This window comes from Agelaius tricolor, unplaced genomic scaffold (assembly GCF_023055355.1).
Source record: "Agelaius tricolor isolate 1412-34295 unplaced genomic scaffold, bAgeTri1.0.p SCAF_9, whole genome shotgun sequence".
Lineage (NCBI taxonomy): Eukaryota > Metazoa > Chordata > Aves > Passeriformes > Icteridae > Agelaius > Agelaius tricolor.
The window spans coordinates 34,806,487-34,824,674 of NW_027269269.1; the positions used below are offsets into that span (position 1 = coordinate 34,806,487).

Below are 18,188 nucleotides of genomic sequence, written 5' to 3' on the forward strand. Positions count from 1 at the left end.
GTAAGACATGACCTTTGCTTCAGCGTAGGAGAGAAGGAAAAAAATCCTGGAAATAAATCCAACATTTTCTTTCTCTAAGCATCTCTTATTTTTTGTCAAATTTATTTAACTGTCAAAGAAATGGTGGAGAATTGTAGATGATTAAAATAGATATAAATGCACATCACTGACGCTGATGTTCTGAAGCGCTTTCATTAGCAGTGTACTCTATCCTCCCCATCTTTTTATAGCTAAATGGGCTATTGTGTGCTCTCATGGGCACTAATGTTCTCCAGAAAAGACATGAATCCTGATTTTTGTGTGCACAAGCCCTCTTTCCATCTCATAAATATTGTGAGCATGACTTCAGTGAGTAAAAGAGCCAGTTTCCTCCAGGGTGCACAGATACTGGGAAAAGGATAAATTACTTCAGGTGGCTTTGGATTGAGGTGGCTTTTTCTTAAAGGAAAGATATGGGACATCTTGTTTTCCAGTTCAGAAATATAGTCAGAATAAAAAGTTAATAGAAGTGACTAAGTTTATTGAGAGAATATTTTCCTTTGGTTTGAATAATGCTGTTCTGTTTCACTTGCACCTTTAAAAAATCTGGTCTCATGATCCACATGTTAGAACTGAAAACTGATAATAATTGTGGACTTGTAAATTATAAACAAAGTAATTTTTAAATTTTCTGAGCATCTGCTGTTTCAGTGAGTATTTAAATCTTTCACTCTAAATAATTCATCTATTTGCTCCTAAACAAGGAGGGGTTTAAAGGTGTTGCCTTAGTTTTTTTTCAGGAGCTGATGGTGAGAGCACTCTGCCCTGCATTGATAGATCCTTCTTGACGACCTTTTTCTGTGACCTTTCCATTACTTTAGCCTGAAGTAATTTTTTGTAGACATTTCTCTTTCAATAGAAAGTTGCCATCCTCACTACAGATCCCACAGGGAGTTCGTGACCATGAGACCACTCTGGGCTCACAGTGGCAACAGGTTGAGGCTGATACAGTGTCCACTTAACAACTTCTTTTCATACCCCTCTGGAGGAATCTACAGTCACCTTGTGCACAATGGAAAAAATGCATTAGACTTTGAATGATTGTCCAGTTATGGGTTGTATTCTTTCCTATTTTTTCTTATTTTATTGGATACATGTGGATTTGATCAGGATTTTCTCCTTAATCACCAGCCATTTTCTGGTGTCATGAATACAATAGACTGGGAAATTCTCTCTCTTGGAGAGCCTTGTTTCTGTGGGGAGTAGGGTTAGAATTATATGAAAATGTTGCATTTAAAGGACTGTGTATATTATTTTACATTGGCATACTGGATATATTTGATTTTAAGAAGCATTAGAGGTCAGGATTACCTTATAGCTACAGATTTTCTCATAAACATCCAGTTGAATTATTTCCTGTTCTTTTGTGTCTTCAGTGAATGTCTAAAGCCAAGCACTCAGTTTTGAGATGATGCAGATAAAGCATGTGGTGATACCAACATGTTCTCTTTAAAGCCTGAACCAACATGTTCTTTTTAAAGACTTTTTTTTAAGTCTGCTTTTAGTCTTAGGCTGAGAAGCTATTCTGCTTCTTTCTCATTAGTATTTCCTGATAATTGCTTCTGGTGTTATGCTTTAAGGAGCTCATATGTTTGTTCATCACATACCCAATTTAAGATGTCATTCTTTTTTTTCTTTCTTTTTTTTTCTTTTTTTTTCCCATTTTCCATTTTTGTCCAGCTTTCAGATATGGTTTGAGAGCAGGTCACTTTCCAAATGCATAGCTCCAGTCAGAGGGGAGGCTCTGACTTTATAAAATGTTGCCTGCTTACAGGAATCTCATTATACTGAGCTATTGGAGATTTTTTTGATACACTGAATATATGTGTACTTTTTTTCATAAATATGTCATCCTAAATCAAGTTCATAATGTCCACGACTACTGAAGCAGCCCAAAATTGTGGGATCACAAACACTCCAACATCTTCTGCTTCATTTGTGCTGTTGAATGATGGATTTTCTTTTCCCAGTTAACATGTTTTGGAAACACAGTTGTGTCATTCTCTGTGATTCACCCTAAGATCAGATTCCTAGCAGGAGGTCTTGGACTGTGAAAGAAACAAAGGAATCATCCTAATTCTTACCTGCTGGCAAATTGCAAGTCTCCATTGACAACCAGTTACAGACTGATTATATTAGCACAAGGTAATATAGTTTTATATATAATATATTACAGAGCTAGTGTGTCAGTCTCTAGAATTGTTATCCAAAGGGATTTAGACACTAAAGTCTGAACTGCATCACTATGGGCAGGTATCCTGAGGGGGATGGCAAAATAAGCCTCTGATGCCAATGGTGTACTAAATTTTGTTGTGAAGCATAGCTTGCTTTTCAGAAGTGCAGAGGGAAAATACACAGCTGTTTATTATGGTCAAGAGTATCTGTGGTGTTCCTCTTTGGCAAAGTTGTTACTGTTGGGATGAAAAAGGAAAAAATTACAGAGGATATGTGATTTAACAGAATTGCTGGGTTGATGGAGATGTTGCAGTAATGTTCTGTCAGTTCCCATGCACGTGGGATTACAAATGATCTTTCATCAATGCAGCTTTCTCCTGCCTGTGATTCTCATATACCCAACTTCACTGAAAAATGCATTTTTCTGAATAATGGTGCCTGGGCAGGGTTCCAGTTCTTGCTCTGTTCTGCTTCCTCCTTTTAGATCATGTGTATGAAAAAGAGCATAAAAGGCATCAGAACTGGCCACATCCCACTTCATAGATATATTTGGTAAATTTAATAAATGCATCTCTTTAGATTACTCTGGCAACCTAGGATATAGCTGATCTATCAAACACTAAAACTGCAGTTAATAAATACTTATTATCTGGAGCAAGCACTGCACAATTCAGTTCTGTAAATTTGGATTTAAATTGAAAAGTATTATCTTTTGACCAAGGGTATCAACTGCTGATGCCTCTTTTGGGCTTACCTAGAAACAGAGGCCAGACAAAGTTAAAAGGAGAAAAGGAGATATATTTAATGAAGGGCCTTCAGGTACATTAAGGGCAGATGAAGCCTCCCCAAGGGACTACACCCAGAATGGATGATGGTCACAAGTTTTTCAGACAGATACAAGTTTGGTCTATTAGCATATCAGGTGTTAATCCTCCAATTACAGCTTCAGGTAATGAAGTCATATTCCCCCCGTTTGCTCCCCTCTCCTCCAATTCACTTCTGTTTATACTTTTTGGGGCTTGAGGCCCAAATTCACTTTTGTTTATACTTTTTGGGGCTTGAGGCAGATAGTGTCCTTGGATCTCAGGCCTAAAATGATTGCTTTGTCTGACCAAAATATGAAGAGAATTAACTAACACTCTGTATGGACTTCAGAGTTATACACTAATGCAGTACAGTATATGAAAAATACAAAAGCTAAAATCTTACAGCATCAGTGCAACAACTTAATGTTCAGATTTTTATATTTTTTATGGATTATTGAGTGCTTCCAAGATGACACAGCAAAAATGGTTGTGGTAGTCACAGTCTGACCTTGAGAAGTGTTTGTAGAAAATGATAGGTAACTGACTTGTTTCAGGTGTCAGAAAGTGGTAGTTTTAGGTCCTACTGTAGTTTTAAATTGTATTGTGTACTGTAAGTTTGGCAAGTAAATGTAATTATTTTCATCAGTAAATTAGACCAAAAAATAATTAATAAATAAAGTAAATAATTATTTTCAGAAAATTAGACAATAAAATTCTGTAGTAATATTTCATGTAAATGCTTTTTGCAGAGTAGTTTCACTTATAAGCCTTTTCAGGTATTTAAGAGGGAAGGTACTTGGCTTTTTCTACTTTACACAAGCCTGAGCAGGAATAATGATTGCTGCTTCATCTGACTGTAATATCAGTGACAATTGGTCAGGCTGTTTATTTGTTTTAATTTAGATTCTTCACCCTATTTTAAAGCACTTAATGATATGTTAATTCAGAATTAAACGTGGAGTTAAATTTAAACTTGGAGAGTTTGTCACAGTGCCTTCTGTGGATCAGGATGATGATATACAATATATGTTCTGGATTATGGTGTAAATTAAATTTTTTCCCCAAGTGTTTTTTGATATTATCTTGTCTACCTTCATACTGGATTGTTTCCATGTCTTACTTGGAGAGACTTGTCTAATTTAACCAAATTGAATGAGGAGGGGATGAGAAGAAGGGAAAGAGACAACAGAAATTGACAAAAAGGCATCTTGTGAAAGGGAAGAGCAGGGTCTTTCATTTCTCTTTAATAACTCCCAGAGGTGATACAAACTTCAATACTCTCTGCTTTGAAGTGAGGCGGAAATGCAGTTATTAATCAGATGACTGGCTGTTAAATACCAAAAAAATTATTAATGTCCACTTAGCTATAGCCATGTGTTGAGATTTAATTTTAGTTAATAGATAGTTTGTGTAGTTGTCAGATAATTATGGGTCTGTAGTAATTAAAGCTTCTGTCACTGAAGGCAAAGAATGTCATACCAGGCTTCTAGGAAAATTAGACAAAGTTTCAGACCATGAGTTTCATAGCAGGCTCATTAAGTGGTGTGAAAATTGTCATGAACCTTTGCTCAGAGTGCTCAGGAATTGCGTACAAAACTAAATTTGCGTTGAAGTCCATCCCTAAGGAAAAGACACTGAGGTCATTTTGAAATCAATCAATTCTTTGGTGATAAGTTTATATCCTAAGCTTTAAAGACTGAATTTTCCTGAATTGGATTACCCAAGCTTTAAAGACTCTTCTGTACCAGAAAACCTGTGATGTACCTGCACAAGGACAATATCTCTGTATATTAGTTAAATATCTTTGGGGTTTTAATGATATAAGACAAAATGTCTGCCAGGTAGATTTAACTGAAACATTATTCCATGTGCCAGCCGACAGGAGGAAACTCACTTGGGTTGTTTTTATGATGTGATTCAGGAAACAGCAAAATCTACATGTGGTGAAATAGAAGGAGCAAAAAATGGGAAAGACATGGAAGTGCTAAAGCTGTGAATTTTTTTGAAAATTTAGTAGAAGCGTGTTCTTTTTAGCATGGTTCTAATTATTGCAGCTATTCTCAAGTTCAAATGTGTATTTTTTCTAAAGTTAGTTTTCTTTTTTTCTAAAATTAGGTTTTCTTAGCCATCAAGGTGTTGTCTAAGGTTATGGGATGCTTATTCTCTTATTAACTTCTAGAAAAAATATTTTAGGTCAACTGTTTCACGATACATTAAATGTTCATTTTCTGAGAATTTACAAAGGGCAAACTTTCCAACTTATTGAACAAGGTTTTCATACACATAGGAAATTTCTGAAAAGTGGAGTGTTTTGGCTGCTACTTGCTCATACCTAGTGGTGGTATCTCTGAAGGACAGAAAATAAGAACTATGAAATGCTTTTTTCCATGGTTCCTGCTCTTTCTGTCTCCCTTCAGCTGTGAGGGAGAGACACATTGCACTGAAAGAGTTTCCAGACAAAAAGACCTGTGGCATAATTCCACAGGCTGTCGAGGAGGTGAGAAGAAAACTTGGATTTGATGGTATGGTCACATTTCTCTGTCAGTATGGATCTGAGCACTGAAGGTTGGGCTCATTTCCAGTATTTCACAAGAGTGATCCACCACATCACTCCTCTTTCATCATCCTCAAAGCATGCAGGCAACAAAGGCACTTCTCCACCATCCAGCAGGCAGATCACTTTCAGTAACATTCTCATCAGTCTCTCTACATTACATTTGATTTGTACTATACAAATGAATTAGTTCAGCGCTGAATACCACAGAATTGTGTTTTGCAGCTTGATAATGTTATTATTATGACTCATGGCAGTATGCAACATCATGATCATTCAGTGTTTGATTCAGCAAAACATCTAAAAATAACAAAATACTTGAAATTCAGAGGAGCTTCACTCTTTGTGGTAAGGCAGAGGAGGCCTTGTTTCCTATTTACCAGTTTGGGAGAGTTTTGATTCATACAGCTGACAAGATACAGACACTCAAAGTTAGTTCAAACCTGACTGCATTACATCAATGCAACTGCTTTAGAAAATAACATTGAATTAGCCCATAAAGTAAGCATACGATTGAAATCTGCAGCTAAACATGTTACCTCTTCCCACATGTGCTGTAATAAATTATTGTGTTGGTGTTCTTAGTGAATCTTAATTGTGACATCCAACATGTGCATGATTTAAATTGCCTTCAGACTGGATTAAGGCAGTTATGTGTGCCAGTGCAGATGAAGCTGTTGCTGTGACTCAGTTGCTCTGTAATTTCTGCTGTTAAGAAGAACAGGGAGGTTGCTGACACTTTTTAATTTTGTCATTTTGAAAGCACATGCCCAAAAGCAAGTAACTTTGGGAAAAACACATGTTCAGTTCAGACTGAGTGGTCACTGATGATAAGTGAGGCAATAAGACTCTGCATTTGTATGAGTTTATTTGAGCTGATTCCAAGCCCATCTCTGTTGGATCAAATATATGTTCTACCATGTAAATGACATTTTACAAAGCAAGTTAGATGTTGGGTCAAAACTATGGCATGTCATTTGGTGGTATTTTAACTAGTCCTAATTAGAGGTGTTTTGTGTACACTTCATTTCTAATCTGTTTTAAGAAGTTGTTTCTTAGAACTCCACAATTACAATTGCTGATTTTAAGGATGCTTTTCAACTAAATTCTATCGTTCTGGCACTTAATAGTGATTGCAGAGCTTTTCATCTAGTAGGTGGGCTCCTTGAAAACACAACAAATGTTATAATTATTTTTTGAAATTTTAAACAAACTATGAACTAAGTAAAAGTTATGGTTTGAAAGATAGCTGATGGATTGTTGGCACTCCAGGACAGCAAGAGAAGCTGTTCCATATGAAATTCTTGTCATTGTAGCTGGGCCAATTAAGGGCTGGGAAGGATATCCCAGAGTTCAATATTGGAAACAGTGTTGTGTGACAGTAAAATTAGATAAGGTTTTAACATAACATGGGTTTGCCACTCAGAGACTCCATCAACTTTTTTGGGATTTGTCATGATATCTTTTCTAGCACAGTGCTATCTGCAAAGATTTGCAAATAGAACTGTGGTCCTGGGACATTGTAGACAAATAGCTTCTAACAATACAGTATCTACCAGAAGATTTTGTAGTAAATTTTATTCTTTTCTTCAGCTCTTTCTTTGCTTTTAGCTCCGTTTGCCTCTTTGTGAGATAAGAGAATAGTATTGAAAGTAATTTGGGTTGGTATTACACTTTTATCCAGTTCCTCAAAAGTATTTGACTTCAGTTTTTCTAGATGCTGTTGTTGAGGACTATTGACCCATGAGGAGGCCTGCAGTGAGTCCAAAAATTAGTGAAACTTGCTTAGGTGCTATGAGAAGTCCAAGAAGCATCTTATTAAAATACTAGAAGTGAGCCTGTCACTCATCCTGAGAAAGAAGTAGTTTAGGTGCCTTAAGGAGAATGTTGAGTGTCTGGAGGAGAAGCAGCAATTGTGTGCCCTCACACCAAATTCAGAGCTAGTGGGAGGTCTGAGGTCCCAGCTGAGTGTGGTCCCTTCCTAAGGTCATGGTCGCTTTTGAGCACATGCTCTCAGAGGGACAGAAAGATTTGCCATCCTCTTTATTTTTCTCAATGGCAAGGCTCAGCAGAATGCTACAAGGAGATAATAACCCAAGCAAAAAAACATTTATTATAGGAAGATCCTCAGAATGTTTTTGTCCTGTTGGTTTGATGTGAGATGAAATTTTGAGGAGCAACCTAGGATCTGTCTATATTCACCACCTAATGATAAGATATACACAGTACAAATAAATCCCCTGAAACAATGTGGAATGCACATCCTAGCCTCTAGCTGTGTCTGTACTCCCTGCTTATTTAGGGATTTGTCTTTTGCACGGTGGGGGAGTTGAGTTGGCAGCTGCAGATGGAGGAAATATTGTGTCAATGAAAAGATGTATGGCTTTCCATTAGTGTAACTGATGGTTCAAGTAGCCATCGATACTTGGAACAAAATCAGCCCTGAAAAATTGATCTTGGACTTTGCCAGTAGTATCAATAACTGGAAATCCTAAGGCAAACTTTTTTTAGCAGTTTAACGATTGAAGCAATTGTTTGTGAATCATTTACTCAGTGCAGACACAGCTGCCTCAGTGTGATGGATTCCAGCAGTTTCTATGCCAGGCACTTCCAATTTCTCACTGTCATTCAGTGTCTGATTCATCCTGTCAGATGGGCTTGACTCATGTAGCCATTGTTTCCCTGTTTGTAAAATGGATGTGATCATAATCTGCTGGTTGTAATATCTGTCTGCCTCACTTGAGCTATTGTGCAGGTCAGTTCCTTTCCATGCTGTCTGCCACAGCTGGGTGGAAAACAATGGAGCTGGCAACGATGTGCTCCCACTTGGGTAGCCTTGAGAGAGACTTTGTGTGTGATCACTCCCAGCCCTCAGAAATTTGGGTATAATGATGGTATCGTGATGGGAGTTTGCAACCCCTCTCTGTCAGCCTGGCAGGCACAGCCATGCCTGCACCGTGGCCTCTCCTGAGTTCTGTACCAGTCCTGATGCTGCTCCTGCACTGCCAGAGCTCAGGTCCTTCCTTCCCCTCTGTGCACCATTCGTCCCTTTCCAAGGGCAGGAGCTGTCTGCAGGTGACACTGAGTATGTCAGCAGCAGAGTATGGACAGGAGTTGTACAGGACAGTCACTGCCCAGGGCAAAGGAGTGGCTGGGGCACAGCTCCTCCATCCCCTGCCACTACTGCCTGAGCTCCAGGTCTCTACAGTTGCCCCACACCATCCTCTGGGGATGGGGAGAGCAGCGGGAACAAGGGGAGCTGTGCCCCAAAACCATTCCAATGCCCAGGTCTTAAAAGGTCTGTGGTCACAAAGATGCTCAATACTGTAACACTCTGATGTGGTGCATGATGATATGGTAGTAGTGTTCTCATCTGTGGCACCCTGCAAGGTACATGGACACCAGATTCCTCCCTCAGGCCACTAAAATCCAGCTCTTTTTTGTAAAGTCTTTTCATCCATATCTAATGAAAATTAACATGTCATGTGATAATGTCTGCTCAGAATATCGAGGTACTTCACCTGTCTCTTCTGATGAAAGGACGTGGTTTAATTTGAAAAAGGAGTAGTGTAAGTGCAGTTTGGAGACAAAATCAGATTTAACTTCAATGCTGAAGATTAGTAAGTGTCATAAAATAGTACTGGTTTCAGTAAAATGAACATGAAAAGAAAAACAATTCAGTGTAATTGACAAAGGCTTTCTATATTGTCCTAGTAAGTCACTTTAATGGGCAAATTCAATCACAGAATTAAATTTTGTATTCACATTAGTCTTACCATCTGCTCAAGTAATTACTGTTTAAACTGGAAAATTTATTTTAAAACGTTATTTTGTAAGATTCAGAACCCGTGTTTGCCCCAGAACTGAGGTTGCAACATTCTTTTTATTTTTGATTATCTGAATTCCGTGTTATGGGAATAGGGTGGCAGAGAATTTTGTCAGCTATCTCAAGGTGGCCTTTGAGAGATGAATTCCAGAGCAGAGCCCTACTGCATCATCACTGACAGAGGCACTGAAGCAGTGGCACCTCTAATGCTCCTGAGGTGGTCAGGGGCCTTTCTGAGGGTGCTGCATGGTTCCATTGTACTTCTGTGGTATGAAGCTTCATGGTGTAAAGCTGGGAGAAACACAACATTCAGAAGATTCTGCTGAGGTTTTCTAGAGCTGTGGTGTGTATAGAAACTCAGATGCCCCTCATCACTGATATTACTGGGAAATGGGTGAGCCCCTATGGAGTGGCATAAAGGGTTTAGCAGCAGAGTGGTTGGTGATTCATGTCCCTGACTTGCTACATGGTAGAGATGTGGGTGTGAAGTAGTGACAGTCAGGGGGTCCTTAATGAAGTGCACAGAGACAGTCCTAATAAAAGCTGTTGTATCATCAGCTGCCATGTGTGTTCTCATGTGGGCACTTGCTACAGTCTCCTATTAAGAACTATTTAACTCTGTGGCACTTGCTCACTATTGGTGCCTTATTAGCAATTATTGGTCTGCATTGCAATTTCTTGCTTGAATATGCTCTTTGCAGCAGGTTCCCTCAAAATACTTGCAAATAGTATATTTTTCCTACAAAAACAGATGTCAGTGAATCAGGGTGGATGAAGAATGGAATTATAGAATAGTTTTGGTTGGAAGGGACCTTTAAAGATCATCTAGTCCAGCCCTCTCTGCAATGAGCAAGGACATCTTCAACTAGAACAGCTTGATCAGAGCTCTGTCCAGCCTGGCCTTGAATGCTGCCAGGTATGGGGCATCTACCACCACTCTCCTTGGAAAAAATTTCTTTCTTATATCTTATGTAAATTTACTCTCCTTCAGTTAAAAACCATCACCTCATGTCCTATTGCTAAAGGCCCTGATAACAAGTTTGGCCCTTCCTTCTTATAGGCCCCCTCTAAGTACTGAAAGATCACAGTAAGGTCTTCTAGGACCTTTATCTTCTTCAGGCTGAACAGCCCCAGGTGTCTCAGCCTGTCTTCATAGCAGAGGTACTTCAGCCTTCTGATCAACTCTGTGGCCCCCTGGACTCACTCCAACAAGTCCATGTCCTTTCTGTGCTGAGAGTAGAGGAACTTTGATGTGAGAAGGGAGTAGGAAAAATGCGCACATGCAACCTCTGGGTTTATTTTTCACACGGAGTTGAACTGTCTGTCCTGTACACCTGATGGAACTGAAAAGTGCTTTGATTTTTCTCACCTTTGCTTCAAGAAAAAAAAAAAAAAAAACTCCACAGCATAGATAGTACTGCATAGCTTTAGGTGCTGGTAGCTTGTGAAATAATTTGCCTGCTACTACTACTACTACTACCACCAGATGTCTACTACTGCTTTTTAACAAAGAACTGCTTCAGTTATAATGAAGTTATGTTAAAAAATCAAATGTTTCTTCAGATTTGATGTGTTATAGTAAACCCAATTTAATACAGTGACTGTTGTGTAGATTTAGGATTTAAGAGTTGTGATGAGCTTTGGCAGTGAGCATTTAAGAAGAAGGAAAAATTACAAAGACATTCCTTCCTGTGGAGCTCTCACCAGTTGACTTACAGAAGCACGTTGAGATGAAGGGAATTGTTTTGTGCCTCCTCTCAAAGTGGTTGGGAAGAGCCAAGGAATGTATATAGTAGCACAGACCTATGATCTGTTTTGTAGTGGAAATGTGTGTAGGAAATAGAATTGAGCAATTGTGGTTGATGTTTCAAAAAAATGCCTTAGCTGCAGTGCTTATCATGGGGTTTTGACTATTCCAAACCTTACTGTTTTTATTTATTGTAGGAAAAACAGAATCTCACAACAGTGAATTCTTACTTGAGTAGCACTGAAAATAGGTCCTTAGATATGCTGGCTCTTTCATATAGTTTCTGCATTGAAATTTCCTTGCAGATGAATTACTTCAGAAAGAACAAAACTACTCTGATGATGTTTTGGCCAATATGATCAGCGAGCCCAGAATCAGCTACGGAAATGATGCTCTTATGCCTTCATTGACGGAAACAAAGACCACAGTTGAACTTCTTCCAGTGGATGGAGACTTCAGCCTAGATGACCTTCAGCCATGGCATCCCTTTGGAGTTGATTCTGTTCCAGCCAATACTGAAAATGAAGGTAAGTACAATAGGGGGAGAAACCACAGATCTTTCTGAGCTGAGCTTTGTGGTTTCTGTTCACATTATTCCCTGAAAATTCATATTTTTCTTGTAAGTAAGTGTAAGTGGGATAGAAGTTCTGAAATGAACATTTGGAACTGGTCTGCTGTGTCAGTTGTGTCTCTTTGATGGAATAGAAAGTCCTGACTCAAATCTCTAATTTAGACACACAATAAATTTCAGAGTTGAGCTTACTTGCCTTCAGAAACAAACCATAATAAAGTCTAGGAGATTATGAGTAACAGTCTTAAAAGATACATGACAATGACTCAATGACTGCATGGAGATAGATTAGATAGATAGATAGATAGATAGATAGATAGATAGATAAGCTGTTAGATTTGTGCCATGATGAAATGAGTGTTTTATTTAAGGTAGAGCTTTTTATTTGCTGGCATGAAAATTATTACAGTTCCAGCATAATCCTAGCAGACAGATAATGTTATTTCACTCCCTACACTGGTTGTCTGGAATGTACTGCAGAAATGCTCCTACATGCATGTCAGTACAACTTGGCTAGTGAAAATGTTTTTCCTGAGGAATATTATATGTTGTTCATGGACTACTTCAATGAAGTGACTGCATGCTACTTGAATAATCCATATAGCATCTGGAATTGGTCATTCACTTAAGTGTTGGAGCCAATAAATCAGAAACCTGAGGGATTTCAGTCATGTCAGTTCAAGTTCCTCCTCTTGCCTTTGTTTTCCTTTCTTTAACTTAGCACTGTTTCTAGTGCTAAGTTAATCACATCAGTAAGTTTGATACTGCCAAGCCACAGTACATACAGAGCCTGGAACTGCAGAAGTCTTCTCAGGCAAATCTGTGATTTGTAGCTAAACTGCACAGACATTAACATCCTCCTCAAGTCTTTTGAAACCACTGGCTTAGGCTGTTCCTGCCCTCAGAATGAGTTCTGAGATCATCCTTATGCAGTTAGTCTCATTGCAGCACAGTATGTGAGTGACTGTGAGCAGTTGGGTGTGTGGGACATGGATTTGCCTGGTCTGGTGTTGGTGCCAGGTGAAATGAGTGGAATCAGAAATAGATTTACAATTAAAGTTTGTCCCAAGGAGTCAGAGAAGCCTAGCATCAGGCAAAAGAAAAGACCTGCACAAAGGTCAGTGAGGCAGATACTTAGCAGATCTGAGAGGAAGAGGAGAGGCTGGTCAGGAGTAAGGCTAAAATCAGAGTACCAGTGAGTCAGCACTGCGAGTTAGGGACCAAGTAAAAGAGCAGAGGCAGAGCAAACTCAACAGACCTGCTGGCAGGAAGAACCAGAAGGCAGGAGACTGTGACAAGGACTCCAGCTGTGTCTGAAGGACACTTGCAGCCAGGTGGCATGCCAGGCAGTGAGAGCAGCTGGCTGGAGCACGTCAGGCACTGGCAAGGGGTACAGATGGCTCACAGGCTGCCAGGCTGAACCTCATTTTCCTGGGGAACGAGCTGCAGCTTGCTCTAACCCTAGTGTATGTATCAAGGCTGTCTGCCAGGAGCAGGTCGCAGTCTAGCTCACGTCTGTCCTGCAGGAATTTTCAATTGCAGCCCTTGCTCCAGTTTTTTCCATAGCTGAGGCATCCAGGGCTTCAGTTTTCTATACCTTTTGCCTGCTTTCATAAAACATGGTGGGGATTAATTGTTTTCGATGTCTTTCCTCCTAGCTTCCAAAATCTATTGATTTCAGTCACCAGGTTTAGAAGTTATTAGGTAGACAGGTACCCCCAGACATACCCATAGTTTATTCACACAAGTGTATTTTTCCTTCAGAAACCTGTCTAAGCTCAGGATCTAATAATGAAAGGTACTTCAAAGTGACACTGAATTCCCACAGGCAACTATACTGAGCATGGTTCTCCTTTTAAAATGTATGGCAGCAAATAAGAAATAAAATTCTCCTGCCTGGAATACCATTCTTAATTATTAGGTCTGTGTGTTTCAATGCAGTATGTGGTTTGTTGCAGCACTTATTCTTTCATGCCTCCAAGTTGTTGGGGTTTAGTTTTGGTTTTTTATACCAGGGTTATATTGTACTTGTCATGAACTTATTGCAGCAGTCAGTTCAGTTAGGCCAACCATTATAATTGTTTGAGTATGCACAGTTAGAAGTGGAAATCATTTGGTGACTTAAACCTCTTCAAGTCTTTTCTGTTTCCCGTTATAATTCTCTATCTTCTACCCAAACCACAATGTTCTTGATGTGAACATGCCAAGAATACCTTCTTTCTTTAGAGGCCATTTCTATACCTTTGTCCATAGCATCAAAGAGGAATTTCACAGCTTTATTTCCTTTGTGTTTGTCTCCCACCTCGTTGTTCCAGAACCCCAGGACTGACTGTGCCATTTGTCTTCACTTTCCATGCCTGTTTTCTTCTTTGATAGTGGTGTTACTTCAGGCTTGTCTACCTTGCTTCCAAAATTATGTTTCTGTCTTCTTATAAAATGGTTTGGAAGTAGCAAAAAGTTAATAACAATTGACATACTTTTCTCCTCCTTTTTTTCTCCCTCTGATGAACTGATGAAGTTAAAATACCACAACCCTTCCCCCTAACATTTCTTGTTACTATTAGTTCCCATGCCTGTTTCCTTCCATGGCCACGATTTAATCCCAGGTTTCACCCACAGATATTAATAATGTTTTGGATTGATATCTTGCCATGTAATCTTAAGGTTTCATAACTCCATTTGAAATTTTCCCAATGTAAACTGCATGTTTTTAAGAACAGGTTTTATGCAAATAGTTCATTTTCCTAGAATTGCTTTTACTGACTAGTAAGTGAAAAACAGTCTAAAAATAAATAGACTTTGAAAGTCTAACATGACTCAGTATTTTCTGCAAGTATGTTCTCACTTGTTTTACCGTGAAGCAGTTTCCCTGGAAATGTTGACAGGAGTTGATCTGAAGCAGCACATAATATACTGTAGAGATGTCCAGCATGCTGCAACACAAATTAGGTTAACAAAGAAAACATTTTCTGAGAACTGTACAGAGGGACATGAAAAATGTCAGGAAACTGTTACTTCACCAATGCAAAATGCATCTTCAGAGGTGACCCCCAACAAACCCACCCCAGCTGTGAAGCTCTGACACTGCCAAGCCCTCTGTGCATTTTGCCAGTGACCAACTGGGTTTTGTGGTGTACTCCTTGTGTTTTAGCTTGCAGGTTACAGGGAGCCTTAATGTCTGTATCTAGTATTTCTCTAAAGCGAGATTCCTGTAAATGTACTGTGTTATCCTTATGATTTGTTCAGTTACTCCCTTCAACAATGTTCTTGATAGGTGAGCATCACATAGCACTGCTCTCCTGCTGGTCTGTACCAGCTTTTGATGTACTTTACTTTTACTTTTGAAAAGAGAAGTAAACCAGTTCTCTCTTGCTTTTCTGAGATCTGTTAGGATTAGGAAAAGGTGGGAATGTGTGGCCTCCATGAAGCCTGAGCAGTCAGTGTAAATAAACATTTACCAGTTTAGTTTCATGAGTCTATTTGGACAATGCATTTTCAGTCTTACTTCTGTGCACATGGAAGCGTATTCAAGAGAAATACAATTCTGGAGCTTCAAAATGAATGTACTTTGTATAATAACATAGAGTACATGTTTGAGTTTTGATTGTTGATAAATGCTGTGGTAGGTTTAAATTTTTCCCCTCTTCATTAGCTGTTGTGATGATGTGGTCCAGTGAGGTGTAGTGGTTTGACCGCAGGCCAAACGCCAGTGCACTCACAAAAATCATCTACTCATCTTCCTCTGCTGTAACTGAGCAGAGGAGGAGAAAAAAAATCAGTTAAAATAAAGCTCATGAGGTTGAGATAAGCTTTAGAAGAGACTTTAGGGCAAGACAGGCTTAAAACTTCAAAAGGTATAAAGAAAACTTTATTAAAACCATAAAAGGAGAATGGTAAGAACTAAAATAAACCTTTAGCACACCTTTCCTCCCCCCAGCCCCTCTTTCCTTCCCACTGACAATGCAAAGAGACAAAACCTGGGATTCTCAGTCAGTTTATCACTTCTAAAAAGAATCTTTCTTCAGTTCACTCTGGGAGAGGAGTCTCCCCTGCTACACTATGGAGTCCTTCCCACAGGAAGAGCCATGTAAGGAAAACAATTACGTGCTATGCTAGTGCCACTCTGAACTGCTGTGAAGGAAGGTGCCTCTGCAGCACCAGACTTGCAAGCTCAGTGAAAGTCTGCCTTTCTGGAGACACAAGTGAGTCAGATGTGCTGATGTGCTTTTAGTTTGCAGCTAGTGTAAAGCTGAGTGACTGGGTTTTATTCAGAGACAGGAGCTCATGCAGTCATCTCATGTGCAAAGGACATGGGAGCCACCTAGGCTCCCACTTGCAAGCATGGTGGGTTGTTTGTCCAACCCACAGGAACACTAAGCCAGTGACACAGGCTTCCTGAGAAGATGGGCAGTTCCATTTCTCATATCAACAGTATCATCAGGCTTGTGTGATTTTCTGATGAGCAGTTCTTCTTGATTGAAAACTGTGGGTCTATCAGATTTCCTGTGTTCCTGTGTTATCTCACTTACTGCTGATAAAGGCTCATAGCTGAATCCAGACATTCAAATGAATACGAAGATATGTTAAAAATTCTGAATTCTAAGGAACAATATAACACTTCATTTCTGAATTTAGGTTCTTTTGACACTGTCAAAGACTGAGTAGATAAGGAAAGCAACACAATTGGAGCAAAAGAGAGAAACAACCAAAAAAATTTGAATCTTTTAATAAACATTTCCAGTATGTTTGAACTTTCTGAGGCAGTTGGCAGTGACTTAAATAGCTCTAAGTTTTGCAAATGCTGTTTTTCTATTAGTGTCAGTGAGCTACTTCAACTTAGGTTTCAGCTGATAAAACCTTAGTAGGGTAATAAAAGAGTTTTATAGAACTGTATATGACATACATTTGGATAGAAATTTGTGTTTCTTCTTTCTTTCCCTTCCAAAAACTGGAAGATAAATATGTAGTTCACAAATCAGAACATATAGGAATATAGATTGTGTTTTCAAAATGCACTTTATTTTTTTTAAGCATTATAGATGGTGCTGTAAAGAATCCCTGTTGAAAGGAAAAAGGAGGGATTCAGGAGGCTTTTAAGTCAATATTGATAAAGAGCAGCAGCAGGAAGAACTCATCATGTCCATTCTGGCTGCCAGTTTTGATCAGATAATGGGGAAAAGTTTGCATGTAATGAATATGGTTTTGTTCTATTGACAGAAATTATTTAGTCTTACTGGTTTCTGACTTGAAGCAGTAATATGATGTAAAAATGATGCTGCCTCAACGCTGAAGCTTTCCTTGTGAAGTCTTACCCATCCCTTCCTTTTACTTTCAGGATTAACTGAAGGCGGATATTTTCTAGTTGTTGCTTTGGTAACTATTAATGCAGTATGTCTCTCCTGCACTGTCCCAACAGAAGAGCCCTTGACTTTGTGATTTATGGGGATTTTGTTTATTTTTGTTTGCTTTTTTGTTTCTTTTCTGCACGTGCCTAGTTGAGCCCGTTGATGCCCGCCCAGCTGCAGACAGAGGACTCACCACACGACCAGGTATATGACTTGCATGGCTTTTACCTAACCTGTATTTTTTTCTGGCATGCATATGGTCTGCTGGTGCTGAAATGATTTACCTTTGCTTTGTTGTTGTACCCTGCTCACAAAATTTAATACTATTCCCTGAATGGTGGAAGCATCATTCCCTCACAAATAATCCCCATCTGAGTGCTGTCCATATTGAGGGTGTTTGGGATGTGTGCCTGCAGTGGGAATGGGTCCCAGACCCAGAACTGGTTTGTATCAAAGGTCTCATCCTTTCCAGAAATAACACTTCAGCAGGTGCAGGAGATGGTAAACTTGGTACCCTGTACAGACACTACTTCTAATTTGGCCATGTACAGTAGAAATGTCAAATCCTTTATGTAGAGTGAGCAGGACTAATGAAGAATTAACGCGTACAGTTTCAGAACTGCAGGGGGGAATTGATATTTTTGGCTGTGGTACTTATCTTTCTTACCTCCAAATACCTAAAAATTGGTATTATCCCTCTGGATTCCCTGAGGATGCCTGAGGACACAACTATTCATTTCATTCTAGGACAGAGCAGGGTAATTGTTTCTACTCTGTAGGTACCTCTGTCTTTGTATTGATTTCAGAGCAGTAGCAGATCACTAGGTTGAGTCAGGCTGCAAATGTTTGGAGAAGTTAAAATGGGACAATCTAGTTTCCAAAAGGAAAAATTATTTTAGCTTTTCATACTTTTTTTTTTTTTTTTTTTTTTGCTTTTGGGGTTATTTTTCCTCTGGTTTTTTTTTAGAATTATCTGAAACTGTTAAAGCCATTGAGAGGAAAAGAGGAAACAGCCTTTTATTTCAGAAGAGGCTACTCTCTGACTCTTTGATGTAGTGAGAATATATTTTAGGGTCAGGATTATTTCAGTGTCACATCATAATTGTGTTTTCTTCCTTCAGATCA

The 18,188-nt window shown here is 39.1% G+C and overlaps 1 protein-coding gene across 4 annotated transcripts in view; it reads left to right on the top strand.

Annotated features, from left to right (window-relative positions):
- Positions 1-18,188, top strand: part of APP (amyloid beta precursor protein) — a 199,237-nt gene that overhangs the window by 163,902 nt on the left and 17,147 nt on the right. For 2 of the 4 annotated variants that reach the window (XM_071433649.1, XM_071433651.1), the window contains 2 exons: positions 11,453-11,674; positions 17,214-17,267. In XM_071433649.1, the coding sequence (XP_071289750.1) occupies positions 11,453-11,674; positions 17,214-17,267 (276 nt within the window). The remainder of the gene's footprint in view (positions 1-11,452; positions 11,675-17,213; positions 17,268-18,188) is intronic. The other 2 variants (XM_071433650.1, XM_071433652.1) reach the window with 1 other exon arrangement.